We start from the raw sequence: 15,528 nt of genomic DNA on the forward strand, positions 1-15,528 counted from the left end.
TGACAAACACTAATAATGAAGGATCTCAGTTCACGACAATTATAATGATAAATAAAATTTTATTTTTATTTTAACAATATATGTAATAATTAGTTTCTATGGCAAGAAATTTTTAGACAATGAATAGTAGAGGGTTGAACTCGAACAAGCAATGCTTGACTGGAACCGGTTTAAATTCCGACTGACACAAAAAAGTCTAACTTGACAGAAAATCGATGAACTTTGTACAGGAAAATACCAAGGTTTTTCAGAAGTCTGATTTCACAATAATAAAGCTGCAAATTGAGTAACTTCATTATTTAAGAAATTAATTAGGAGTTTGGAATGCACACACACTTACCAACCTATTTTAGGATAAAATCATCATTCCCTTCAAATTAGGCACTTCCTTTATCATTATAAATGAAAATATTCTTTCGTTCTACATAATAATTTACAGAATAGTTAGAAAAATTGAATCAATATTATGTTTCTATGGTTGTTTTAACAATAGTAACAAAAACGTATAACTATTGTCATAACAACTATGGAAACACGAAAACATTTATCCTTTAGTTTATCATAAAATTATTTGTATCATTTTTTTTGCATATTTGTTCATTGCTTCTTATTTCTAACAATAAGAGATGGCAAATTATTTAAAAAAAAAAATCAAAGATACTTTGAGGAGAAAGAGTTTTCGAAACCTTGGCATTTAAGCCCCACAGGACTAATTCAATTAGGAGGGAGGACCAAGCAGATATTAAAAGTAACCTAATTGTACATTAATCGTATAATAAAAATCCTTAAAGCCCTTTCAGAGAGTAATGATAAAAAATTGTAAAATGGATGATATGAAGAAGCATTTCCAAAAAGATGTGCTAACAGCGTAGGTATACCTGGCTAAAATACGTAATTTAAATTTCATAAAACGTTTAATTTTTGAAAAAGAGTGTTGACTCACACATGATCCATTTTGTGAGACTTGATTGTTTGGATTGGACATTAAAACGTATGTTTGCGTAAAAATGCTATGCGGTCGCAATATTTTGCATTATATATTTCATATATAGGTTAGTGATAGTAAAAAAAAAGTTTTATTTTATTTATTGAAGTAAAATAATAAGGTACTTAATTATCTTAGTAATATTCACACGTGACCAATCAATCATTGTTACTGATTAACTCAAGACTCAGTTAACGATTTTTTATAATTTTATGTTTTATCAGTTAACACTTGATCCTCATTTCATTTAAGTAAGAATAAATCAGAAAAAAAATATCATTAAAAAAATGTACTTTAAATAATGTCCAGAGAATGTTATAACACAGAAAAAGTTAACGTTTTGCCGTTGGATAAGTATTAGAATGATTTGGTCATCAGAATAAGGAATTCATGACAACCCGAAGAACTTTATAGACCTTTTAACCAAATGAGCTTCTCTCATCCTAATATCTCAAACTGTTTACTGTTTGAATCTAACATGGGTTGCTTCTTTACATTGCAGTATAATTACACATTAATAGTGAACTAGGTAATTATGAATTTTAAGTTTGAGGTATATCTAATATAATTATTTCAGTTTTAAAATTATCAAGTTAAAGCGACACGTGCAGGGTATAACATAAAACTTAGTGGAAGGCAACATTCTGTAAATGATTTTTTGTTCCTCACAACCTTTAAATTGTGTTAATGTTGAAATAAATACAAACTAATTTAAATGGCAATAATGTGGAAAATATATTCTTTCATTTATCGGTGAATATTTATAATTAACTTATAGTATAAATAAAAAAACAAAACAAAAATCCTTTGTTAAGTATGATCGTATCGTCAAAGGTCTCATAATTGAGGTATTATCATATATTTGAATCACCATAAATACTACAGATAGTCCAATTATATTCTGTATTATTTACTGAGTAATCGAAAAAAAATTAATATTCTCGAAGGAAATAATGAACAATCTAAAATAAATTATCAATGTTAGATTGGTTAGATGATGTATCAACATACGTATAACGGGTTATAAATTGTTTCTTACGTCTTTAACAAAAGCATGAGTTATCTGTTACCGTGAAGGGTTGAGGGTGCAGTACTTTTGTAGGAAATAATGTTACAAGACCAACGGTTGTGCAAGGAGGTGGTTTGGTCAGATTCACACTCCACCGCTAGATTTTTACCCAATTAAGGGTACCCAATTTATGAGGCTGAGTGGACCACAGGAGGGCTCCGGACCTACAGGGTTACTCAAGGCTAGTATAATATAAAAAAAGTTTCTGCTCAGATGGACTCAAACACGGGTCCTTGGTGAGTTATCTGTTACCGAAGTGAAAATGTAATAGAACTAGAACATGGAAAATAAAATAGTGACAAAAAAAAACACGTATATATCCGAGTTTCATTAGCTCCACTGGTTTTCAATGCCAGTGACACGGCTGGGAGAGAAGAGCTGGAATCTCTTTGTGGGCCTGGCCACATGAGGGCGGCAAAGTTCGGTCCGAGGTTCTCAAGTCTGGGTGTAAATATTGTATAAAGTTGCGAAAGTTAATTTATTTTATTGTTACTTAGATTTAATTTTTTATTTTAATTTATTCATTTAAAAAATTACATCCAATATGGTCCGACCAGATGACAACATCTGTCGGTCGGTGCCAAAATAAATCATAAAAATGATAGACATATGTAAAATGTAAATATTATATACAAAATATTTTGTTATTTTTTGTCATTTTATTTTTTTTAAATATAAGGTGGGATAATAACAATGCGTAGTAAGGAGATAAAAAAGATGAAATTGTATGCATTCCAAGGATCACAATGGACAATATGGGGTACTTGGATGTTTCATTTTTACTGAAACGTACACTCTGTAAGATTGGCATCTGCTATGACTATACATAAATCACAAAAGCAGAATTTTGAAAAAAGGTGCTTAATGTGTAACATCAGAGGAAATAATATTTACGGATGTACAATTGTACTTGGCTCAGACAAGGTGCAGGAACAAAGATGGAATACAAATTCAGTGGAAAAAGTGATTACGAACATTTTAAAGAGGCACTAAATCTAAGTAAAAATTAAAATGCTGGGATAAAGACTTGAAATTTAATTATTTTTCCTGCTTAATACATATTGAACAAAATAATACAATTTGAACAACAGAATACATGTTTACATGTAAATTAGGGTATACAATGTGAGCAACGAGTAGTACAATTGAATGAACAGTAGTTTAGTTTATATAATCGAAGTACCCCCCTCCTAGTAAATTAATGCGTTTGTTTATACATATCATATTTGTATTTATAATTTTTTTTTGTTTAATTTTGTGAATACTATTCTTATCGTTTATTTTTTCATTTTTTTTCTGTATCTACTTATTGCCTATGTTACAGATTATATTATAACTCTTTAATAAGAATATTTTTTTTTTAAAAACAAAATTTAATTCTTTAGTATTGAAAATTAGCTGCACATTTCATTAACGTTTTTCCTTCATGCGTGCTATATAACGTTTAGAAATTTCTAATTATAATTAGAAATACACTATACAACATTATAAATATCAATATATGTATTTAATTAATTTCAACTCATCTTCTCAATTTCTTTTTTAGACTTAAATATCTTCATGATAGATTTAAAACTTTTTTTTAATTTGCTTTCTATTTTTTTTTTTTTAGTAATGAATCAGTGTAAATATTTTTAAAAAATCAATTATTTTACGGTACAAAACCATTAAACCTCATGAATTAAGTTTGTAATTCTACTTACATAAAGGAATATAGTAATACATTTTGAATAAATAATTTACATATTATATTAGTTAATGAATACCAAATCCTTTAATTTCATTTACGTCAAACCCAAAATATTAGAGTTATGGTCTTAAGAACTTTTTTTTTTTAAAGTCTTATTAAAATACTCATAAGATACCTGATAATAAGACTGGGGTAAGAAGGGAGATCAGGAGCAGCGAGGACCCTGAGCTTGAGGGTGCTTGAGCTTGACACTGCTTGAACTTCGCGAAGTCCCCCTTCCGTGGCGCAATGACCCCAAGAACTGTCTCCGTCCCAGACAGTTACTCCTAAACCAGGGCAATCGTCTCCTCTTTCAGTTCCGTCAACCGCCAGCGGTTCCCAAAACAGGGATGTGTAGTACTTTTTTCCTAAAAAAACAAAACAAAAAATAAAATTAATGATATTTTTTCTCTAGAGACAAAAAGGTTTTTCAGGTAACTTTATAAAAATAATCAATACTTAGGAGATTTAAATAATATGAAATGGATGATGCAAAAGGTTCAATTTTCGTTTTAACTCGAAATGTACACCATTTTTTCTTCAAATGTCCTTAATTTTTTCATTCGTTTCTCTGAAATAGTTTTATTGTATATCCTTTCACGATTTTTCATCGTATTAAAGAAGAATTAGAAAAGATTTTGTTGTTTCGTTTTGAACGATAAGAAAATTAATTCGTAAGAAACTGATTTATATATTATGGTATTGTGTATGTATTTTATGTTTTTTTTTTAATAGCATCTGATTGATCACGATTGATTTTTTGTGAGCGTTCGAATCCGGACCGTAACTGTCACATTGATATATATTCCTTTGGTAGCTACAATAGTATAAATTGATGTCCTGCCAACCCTCTGTCACTATGAATGTCCTATATCTGCGAGATTCAGAATTATCAATAGAATATTTGTTGTTTTTGTTTTATTGTTTAGGTCTTGTGGAAGAAGTTTTCTTATTATACGATTCAAACACCATTGTAATATTTTTTAACCATTTTTATCGTTTTACATAGTTCCCTAACGATAGGCATAGTTTGATGTCTTCTCTATTAGAATTTTATAGAATTTTATAGAATTTTTATTGTAAAGATTATTTAGTTTTGTCTCTAACCAAAAAGGATGTTTTTCAAAGACAAATGAAATATCTAACCCAATATAAATTTTCTGCTAATATTTTGATATTTAGATATAAATATCTAATTTCGGCAGATATAAATGCATTAATAATTTGACTACAGTAGCAAAAATAAATTTTAAATAGGAACAATTGTGTAAAAATACCAGCTGGTTAAACCTATGCGTGAGGAATCTGGTCCAAGTGGTCCAGTTGTCGTGTGAAGGACTTTTCAATCTAATCTCACTATTCTGCTTTCTAGGGTGCCGGTTACTTACCAGGGCCCTGTTTTATAATGAAAGTTAATAGTATTAATTCATAGTAAATGTATTGAAACAACGTGTTAATTGCAGTAATACTTATTTTTTTCATAATAGGGAGGACTATTAGTGATATTACAGGAGTTAAAAAGTACTAAAATACAAGTAACTATTATACAAATCAGTGTAATTGTATTAAGTTAAATCGACAAGACTAATAGTATTAGTTTGTACTTTATTATGAAACAGGGCCCAGGTCTCACAGCCTTATGTCATAGTTTAATTTATCCTTATTGTACACTCTTAACTTGAGATTTATAGAAATATTCCGGGATTTCAGTGCTCTTAAAAGAGAAATTAATGATGTTTTTGCAATTATTATACACAGGTCTATCTCTGTTCATCAAAGTCTGCTCATCAAACACTTCTAAAATAATCTTAAATTACATTTCGACGTATGTTATCTGTTGGCGGTTTTATTAACTACTGGAAATGCATAGTAACTTTTTTTTCGATCCCTTCTGGTTATCACTGTTTACTCGCATTATCGTGTTTCTCGCTTCATATCCAACCCTCCCTTTCCAGCGTATGGTTCGAATATATAGCCATTATTAATTTTTTTTTTTATATTTATATAAAATTAGGAATACAATTTATTATTGATTTCACTTTTCCATAAATCTAGAAATTCAATTATTTATAATATAAAATTTTATCTATTTTGTTTATTTTTTATCTCCAAATATTAATAATAAAACAGAAAATAAATATCATCGTGAAATTTGAACAAGACTTACCTATCTGAAGAGTGTAAGAAACCCTGTATCCGTAGGGGAGCATGATGTTGTATGTACAGTCTGTTTGCCTGGAAGGAGAGAGTTCCACGCTGGCGTTCCTGCCTTTCATAGTGACGTTGTAGCAAGGGTCGACCCTCCGGTAGCTGATGCTGAAGGCCGGGGAACCAACGATTCTGATCTCCGGAGGACCAGAGGGGAAATAGAGCTGCCGGTCTTCCTCCGGTATCTCTTCCAGTTTTCCACAGAGCTCGGTGTCCGGCAGAAGACGTAGGCTACCCTGTGGGAATAGCAACGATAGCTACTATAATCAAAGATGACAAGTATTTCGAAGAAATAAAAAAAGTACGTAAAACATCGGATACAAAATTAGTAAATACTTCATAATAAAATATAAAATGAATGCAACATTTAAAAAACTTATTGTTTCGAGTTTATTCCCTGTGAAGTGTTAAATTAAAAAAATCATTTTACAATTGTAACAAAATTTGCTAAAGAGCCAGTTTCATCCTTAAAGGCCTCGAATTTCATGGGAATTTATGAAAATATTAGTTATATTTTTAATAAATATTTTTTGTATAATATCTTGAATAATCAATATATCATCATAAATCAATTCATTTTCAATAAATTAAAACAATTTCTTTTGGCCTCGATTTTATGATATCAATTTCAAATACGACTCCAAGATTTCATCACTGATTCGGTTTTCAATTTTTGATAACGACCATGTTGGGAAATATGTATTATATTTACATATTTATGACGAAGCAAGATTTCAAATATTGAAAATAATTTTATCAGTGTTTTGTAAATTTTTGATAGCCGTTAGAATGTTTTTTCAAAGCAAATCAAAACATTCAACCCTAATTAAATGGCTTGAAAATAATGTGATAGAACTTCATTGAAAGTTCATGATATTTCTAGAATTTATGAGAAGTAAGGATCATTGACGACGACCTACATAAAAGTTCTTTCGAAACAGAACGATCCTTGGATAGGCAAACGACATAATAGTCCTTGGAAAAATTCATAGGACTTGAATAAAAACTGTTTATAATTTAATAGGATAAGTAAAAGAAATAGATTTGAAAATAAATAGAAACAGAACAAAATACACGAAAGAAGTTGAGAAAAAAAATATACGGTTGATAATATCACTTGAGATGGAAAAATATATTTTTCACAAAATTCAACCACTACACGACGGTGAATGGCTCAGTAGTTGGCAACATATCAAATAAAAGATATAACACTAGGCAATGGAACAAGATGGAACAGATAAAAGAGGCACAGATACCAGAAAGCTTCTTAGAGTAAATTGGAAAACGGTAGTCCAAGATAAATAGATTTGGAAGACGCGTATCACAGATCTAAAAGGTCTGGAAGCTCAATTGTAAAACAAAAAGAATAAGAGAATCTCTTGAAGCATGTCTCTACATGAATTGGTCTAAGCATTTAGATGCTAATACTCCGATTATGTATATATAAGAATACAGAGAATTGTAATAAAATTTATATGTATGCTAAAGATCAATCCAGAAACAGGCATTGTTTAAAAAAATATATATTTTTGTCTTTTATACAATACACCTGTTTCTTAATCAAAAGTCAGGTCTTTGTCTAATAAATAAATATATTTTTTAATATTATACCTCAGGTTTTTGGTTTAAAATAATGAATTATCCATACACAATCTTTCTAGCCAACTATGAAATTTAACATCCCCTCAGAATTTGAGATGTTATGTTTCTTAAAAACGTACTGACCGGTAAAAGTGAAACTTCTGAAAATGAAATAAAGTATTAAATTTATATTTAATTTGTTTTCTTAATTAATTATAATTCTTAAATAATGTTTTATTTAATTCTATTATTTATCCGTGAAATCCTAATTTACTTTATCATCCATATTATATGCATTATTATCAAATATTGATGTAATAGCTAAGGTAAGAAATGTAAACATTTGATTGAATGTTTTCAATGTGTCTCGTAAATACTGCGTCAATTGTTCCATCTCTAATGTGGTTAGTTTACCATTCTTAAAAGTATTTTATCTTGTTAAAAAACCATTATTGGTTTAAAATCTTTGTCTACGAAATTTATATTGAAATCTCCACTTAAAATGGATAGAATTTGATGGTAATTTTTTATTGATAAGTTAAATCAAGGTACAATTTTGAATTATAACGAATCACAGTAGAAATGCAATATTGAACATTTCCTTCACTTAATGTATGAAACTCTTTTTGTTTTCATAATATTTCAATTTAAATGTTCAAAAACTATTGTTGTATTAAAACTATATTGTATACAAAATTCAAATTTTGAATTATAACTCATTACAAAGAGGATGACTAAACATTGCCTTCATTTATAATATTCAGCTCAATTTTTAGTTTTCGAGACTTTTTAATTTAAATAAAAAAGAACATCGAGCGCTTCCTCGCGCGACAAAATCAATTTGCTGCCCTGTGATTTATTTCTTCAGATGTTGAACGTCGGTAAAGAAGTTTCGCTTTAAAAAAAAAAAATCATCGATATAGCACAAACTGTTCGGAAAAGCATTAAAAACGACTAGAATTTTGGGAAATTGTGATTTGACCAGAGTGTTTAACGTGAAAAACGTTTTTTTTAAGAATTTAAAATATAGGAATTCTGATTCGATCTAGACCAAAGTACTGGATTACGAATTTGATTACTTATAGTACAAGAGCCCAAGAGACGAAAAAAGGCAGTTATCTCACCTCAATTTTTGATTACATTAATGAAAACTATGTATAATTACTAGTCAAAATTGATGAGTCTGCCAAGTATAGGTAGGGGGAATAAAAAATGGCGGCTGTTTCAAAGCGATAAAAAAAACAACTAATTTTCATTCAGAGCTCTATATCTCAAAAAGTAAGAACAACACAAGAAAACCTAAGAGAACGTCATTTAAAGAAGAGCAAATTTTCTAAAATATGAGCCCTAATAGAGTTATTTACGTTAAATAGTTTTCGAGATATAGCCTTTTTAAAAGCAACATATCATAAAAATGTTCTATGGGATGCACTGAAAGATCAGTACTTAGTGAATTTATTTTGAAAAATCTCAAAAACCATTTGACGTACAGATGTCTATTACCACTCAAATTAAAGCTAGGTCAATGAGCTATAGAGTGTTTTATGATATTTATCTTTGTAGGAGTAATAGTTTACATGAAATTTGCTAAAATAAATTGATTTATAGTTGTTTTCATTCATTTTCCAAATTTATATTCATTTGTGAATATCATAAAAACTACTTTATGTTAAGTTAAATTTCCTTTATTTTGAGTGTAGGCAGACATATGTACGTCTTATAAATCTAGAGATATATTTTTCAAAAATCAAATATTTTATACGAACAACTATAAATTAACATTTTGTGAGTTTATTTTGTCAAATATCATAAAAACTACTACCCCTACAAAGATAAACATAATTAACTATTTTGTAGTAAATTTAACTAGCTTTTTTAGAGTTATTTTTATAGAGCTCCGAATGAAAAATTAATGTTTTTGAAAGTTTTGAAACAGCCGTAATTTTTTATTCCCCCTACCTATACTTTGCAGACTCATCAATTTTGACTAGTAATTATACATAGTTTTCATTAGAGTAATCAAAAATTGGGGTGAGATAACTGCCTTTTTTTCTTTCCTGCTCTTGTACTATTTAGGCATAAGAAAATTGATGTCTTACCATTTAGTAGATAAATAGTGAAAAAAATTTAAACCATTAAAAATGGTTTAATTATATTTCGCCGCAACCAAGATACATTTTTTTTGTATGTCACTATAATTTTTTAAATAATTATTTATTTCCAAATCATATTTTATAAAAATTAATATTTTTATTACTACATATCAACGAAAAACAATCTGATTTAAGGTACATATTGGATGGCGATTGTTTTGGGGGAAACACGAAAAATTTAGTTCTTTAGCAGTTCTATAAAGAAAAAAAATGTTGTAAGTAATTCAATCGTAAAATTAGAATAATAAAATTGGCTAGCAGCAACAGGCTGACTTAGGGAGAAAGGCTTTTATACAAACGGGAGTAAATGTTTGAGTTGCAGTGGCTTGTTATTTGTGTAAATATCAGGCTATCCCAACACCGCCGATCCTGTTTCAGGTTCCACTTTCTGTCCAGTTAATGGTCTACCCGTTCCTATATGCCTAATTTGCTTAGAAATGTATATCCTATAAGTCTGCCGGTTTAAAATTGTTTGAACTCAAATCTTTAGTGTTCCATAAATCATTTTTATAACGTGATAAGTCAATATTTTTCTCAAACATTATTATCATCAAACATACAAAATATTTTTATTATTAATTATGATTATTTAGAAATAATGAGGTTTGTATTGTTGAGAGTAGATTCAATATGACGAGAAGATGATCGGGGGTATTGTAAGTAATGACACACGAATACGTAAAACTTTTTTTTGTCTACGTTTCGGCCTGAATTTCAAACCCTCGTCAGGGCTGAATACAAAAAGCGAAATACTAACTAAAGAAAAATATATATGCAAATATCAAACATATTGTGAAACAGTATAATAAGAAATTTAAGTAGATAGCAGATTATAATATTGCAAAGGTAAGAATTATATATAACTAATATTCAAGATATTAGGAAAAAAAGTGTTGTTAATTAAGTAAATTTCACTTATTTGAGTATAATTACTGCCCGACCATCTTATCTATTTTCCAGAAATTTATGATTTGTCTTGTTCTGTGAATGTAGTATTATTTTACTTTGAAAATATGAACTGAGGACCTCAAAAATGACCTCTGAAGGTATGTCCGCAAACGCTTTGTTTAGAAAATTGATTTGATTAAAAATTGATGTAGCGCTACAACCCATGGAGGGTCATGATTAATAGATTAACAGTACTTTGTAAAGAAATACTGTTACTAAACCAACCGTTGTGTAAGGAGGTGATTTGGTCAGAATCACGCTCGATCGCCAGATTTTTATTCTGTTTAGAGTAACCAATTTAAGAGCCTGGGTGGACCCCAGGAGGGGGCTCCAGAACCCACAGGAGTTGACTCCCTGCTACAGTGTAACAGAAAACAATTTTCTGCCCAACCGGATTCAAACTCAGGTCCTTGGAGTTTGTCCTTGAACTTTGTCCCGTGGCTACCGCGCTCTCTAGATGGATTAGATAAATACTAATATGGCCTTTTATTCCTAACTGTACAAAACTATTGACAACATAAGGATTAATGGTATTTGGAATTAGAATCGGGAACTGTCAACAACATTTATCAGTTTGATAGGTTTTAGCAGAGTACTCATAATTATACCTTCAATTTATACTAGTGAATTTGCTGATATGGTGTTTGTGTACGGTTTTGGCAATAGTAATGATTATTTTCTTTGAGGTGACATTAAAAAAAATATATGCAATGATGTTAATTCCTTACGAAGAAGGATAATTAAATCTTGTAAAACAATAACACATATCCAGTGCCGTTCTGCCTGCTGCTGTTGAAGGAAGATGCCAAGTCTGTCTTAATGCTCTAGGAAATCACTTTGAACAACATTTAATATGGATTTAATGTTTACGTTTAATTGATAAAGTAGTTGGAACATATAAACAAGTTTTATTTATTTCCTAACAATGAAAATCTTTAGGTGTGAATATCTCCTAAACAAAGCTTTTTTTTTTTTGCGAACATTGTGAAATGTTTTTATTGTTTTGAGGTCCTTAATTCATATTTTCAGTTTGGTAACTTAGCCTGAAACAACCTGTATATATGCTAATATTTTTCCTTTTATACACCTTTATTTCAAACATTGGTCAATAATTTTTTTTTAAATAAATAAAAAATAACTAGCTTGAAATAAAAGGTAATTACTTATCCAATAACAATTTGCAGAATAAAGATAGTTTCCAAAAAAATACAATTTTTACTTATGAAAGTAACAGGATATATAAAAAAAGAGAGAAATATTGAAGAAGCCATACTGATCTATGTACCTGACTGACATTAACCTCTTTTTTATATGTTGTGCCACAAACAAAGCAAAGCTGCTGTAAGATGTCTAAGTCAATTATTAGTAAAAGAAGTTCCTTTTTTGGATTTTAAGTAAAATTGTCATTCATACATTTCATTTTAAAGGGACTTTATAAACGCCCTACATGATGGAATTGATAATAGATTGATTATAAGTGAAATATTTTCAAACTATTTTGTAATAAAACAACACATTTTACGAAACCAGATAGTTATAGATAATTTAAGAATAGAGCAATACTAATAGTAATTTTCCCCCTGGATCAAGAAACTTTCAGAAACATAAAATTTAAAATTAAGTCATTCAAAGTTCGTAGTATGCAAATGAAGGACCTGTTTCAAGTTTGCTTAAAGTCACCGACGTGTACTTTTGAAGTAAAGGTTTTTAGGTTAGAGGGTAAAACATATTCCAAAAGTGTAACGTTGAGTTTTAGCGTGCTGCTTAATCCCTTTTCTAAAGCCAGGTAATCTACCCTTTCCAGGTCATAACTCTGGGTTAGTCACGCATCAAAGGACTCGTTTATTATTTCAAGAACTCAAACGAGAAGTAGGTGTAGCACTTGATGAAGTGAATATGTTATTTATTATTAATATATATTATTATTTATTTATAAAAAAATATTGAACAATGAGCATTGGAAGGTTTTCCGTTAACAAATATTTCAATAAATATATTCATTGAAGGTATATTCACATATTACAAAAAACAGTACACATGGCAGATATCTGTAATATGAGTACGATATCAAACCAATTGGGGTCGAAAGACCTAGCAAATGTAAGGCACAATTTGTATTTAATAATAAAAAGTTAATTTTTGACAGGGAAACAGTCAAAATGTAGGGTTTTTAACCTTAAAGGCAAATTTTCATTTCATTCGCTTTTTTAGTTTAAAGTTTTCGCCTTCCTTGGATTTTCGATTTTTGCTTCTAAAAACATAAAAATTACGATAACTTAACTATAACCAACGATCAACAATAAATTGGAATATAATTTAGGGCTTTGATTATTATAAAATGGTACAAAAACACCCGCAAGCAAATTAGAAGCGGAGGTATAAATTAATTCATTTGAGGAGTTTTTCTTAATTCCTTACTTCTTTTTTCCCTTATATGAGAAATTACAACTATTGGAGTACGTTGCAAGAACATAAATTCTGCTTTATTAGCGGTTTGTGGTATTGCTGAAGTTGTCTAAACTCTTGAGGAAATGTGAATGTTTAGGTGAGTGAAGCAAATCGGCAGGAAAAAAAACCTTAAAAATAAAAATTATGTTTAAAAATTAAAATTTTTATTAATCTCTTAGGAAATTTGTATTTCAGGGTTTTAAATGGGGCAAAAAATGACTTGTTTTTCCTTAAAAAATGCTATACTTTATATGTATGTTTATAAATACATACTTTTAAACTAATTTACTACAGACAATATATTTTTTTACAAATAAATTTTTTTTTAATTTTTATTTTTTATCGTTTAATCTGTGAAGAGTATACAATATTTCGTACTTATTTGTTTTTTTTTTATGGAAAAAAACAACCTTTACTTATTCTTATTTCATCTTGTTTATTGTCGAATTCATCTACTAATAAGTTAGTTCTTATCAACTTTTACATTCACTTTAGATTTATATTATATACAATTATACTAAATAGTTTGTATTACACTATATGACAGATGATTTATATGCTAATTAAGAAAAAAAATATTTATTTTTCCTTTATTATACTATTACTTTTTGTTTTACAACTTTCTTCGAAGGGATTTGTTCTGGTATGATTTTTTTTTTTTTCCCTTGGCGCGACAGACCGTTTTTATTTATTCTTTAAAGTCTTTTTCTAATAATGGAATATTATTAAGAATCTATTATTTTTAACATGAATAATATTTTATCTCTGTAATTTCATTTGCACTTTATATTTTAGCACTAAAAGATATTAAATATTTTATGACGGTGTTCTTCATCAAATCGACTTTTAAATTACAATTTATTAATAAGACAGTTCTATTGTTTTAAAAACATTTTCTTGGCATTGAATTTATTTTCAATATCAGTTAACTCTTTTTTTTTAAGTCAGAAATATAAACTCGATCAAATCATGTTTTTAATCAGTTTCTCATCATCCGAAGGCAGAACGGATTTCTATTGAGTCGGTAGGGGCATAAATTCTTGGGAGGGGATAAAGGCCACACACAATGAGCTCCATCTCGAGAACCCAGGTGGCGATTTCCATCCCCAATGGGTTAGTCTAATTAAGGGCCGTGACCTTCCCTCCAGGACTTAATTCTCCACTTGCAATTTATATTGTCCTGTTTCAATTGAAGTACTATTTCCTTGTTGATAAGTACTACTCTTTTCTTCCGACAGTTTCGCGGTTTCATTTCTATAAATTACTTTAAAGATTATAGAGAAAGCTTGGCAATTTAATAAGTGAAATATCATGTTATCACTTCAAACTTTAGATCCCTCGCCATAATAATCTATTTCTTTATTTTTTGAGCTGTTTAGTATTAACTTATTCAAGCTTAGTTAGTATTCAGAAGCTGGGGGGGGGGGCTTCTTTCAGATTTATTAAAATTTGTCTACTTCGAGGCTAGCCGATTATGGTCCTTCGGTACAGAATACTGATACCAGGGTTATCATTAGATTAATTAAAACAATAAATTATTTATATAAAAGCTAATAATTCAGAGCACGTTGTTACAAAGTTTATGGTGGAAATAAATTGGTTTTATTTCAAACCAACCAATATCACTATTGAAATCGCGGTGATTCCATTAACCCAAAAATATATTTATAAATTATAAAATTTATATACTATCAAATCTAGAGTCAATGAAACCATTTAATTATTTTACTCAATTCCAGTCTCCATCAAGATATGCGAAAATTAACTAGGCTATTGTTCATGACGTGAAAATGATAAAAACTTATTTTACACAATATTATTTTCAAGTATCTGAATTATAAATTTTATAGAATAAATTCTACAAAAACCTAATGTGCAAAGGTCAACAACACGATATGACCCATACATGTGTTTTTGCTGACAAACGGATTATAATTTGTAGAAAAACTATTCATTCGTGATATGAAAATATTAATTCCACACACTGGCAGAGTGGTATAATATATTAAATTATTATTATTATCATGGTACTACGGTTCTGCAAGAGCCCGTGCCTCCTCCGCAACAGACGACCAATCTACACGGTCTCTTGCTTTCTCCTTCCATCTGACAACCTTTAAGAGCTTCTAATCCTCCTCCACATCGGCTGGACGATCTGATCCGGGGATATCCTCTTTTCCGTTTTCTATCTGGTTTGCCATAAATCATCTTTTTGGGTATCCTTTCATCGGGCATCCTCTCAACGTGTCCTATCCATCTTAATGTTGTACTTTTAATTAACGCCACAATGCTGGGTTCCCCGTAAAAATTTATCAGTTCATAATTATATAATATTTCAGTAAATATATCTTCTTAGTTAATTAATAGAGTTGTTGGGTAATATAGTTTTATCAGTACATTACTCAAT

General features: G+C 29.3%; 1 protein-coding gene across 1 annotated transcript in view; it reads right to left on the minus strand.

Annotated features, from left to right (window-relative positions):
* LOC106687239 (uncharacterized) overlaps nucleotides 1–15,528 on the minus strand; it is a gene marked incomplete in the record, with an annotated part of 403,205 nt that overhangs the window by 255,130 nt on the left and 132,547 nt on the right. Inside the window, 2 exon segments of the mRNA XM_067045014.1 lie at nucleotides 3,920–4,151; nucleotides 5,951–6,227. Of these exon segments, the coding sequence (XP_066901115.1) occupies nucleotides 3,920–4,151; nucleotides 5,951–6,227 (509 nt within the window).

Source organism: Halyomorpha halys, unplaced genomic scaffold (assembly GCF_000696795.3).
Source record: "Halyomorpha halys isolate HHAL.00 unplaced genomic scaffold, Hhal_1.1 Scaffold934.1, whole genome shotgun sequence".
NCBI lineage: Eukaryota > Metazoa > Arthropoda > Insecta > Hemiptera > Pentatomidae > Halyomorpha > Halyomorpha halys.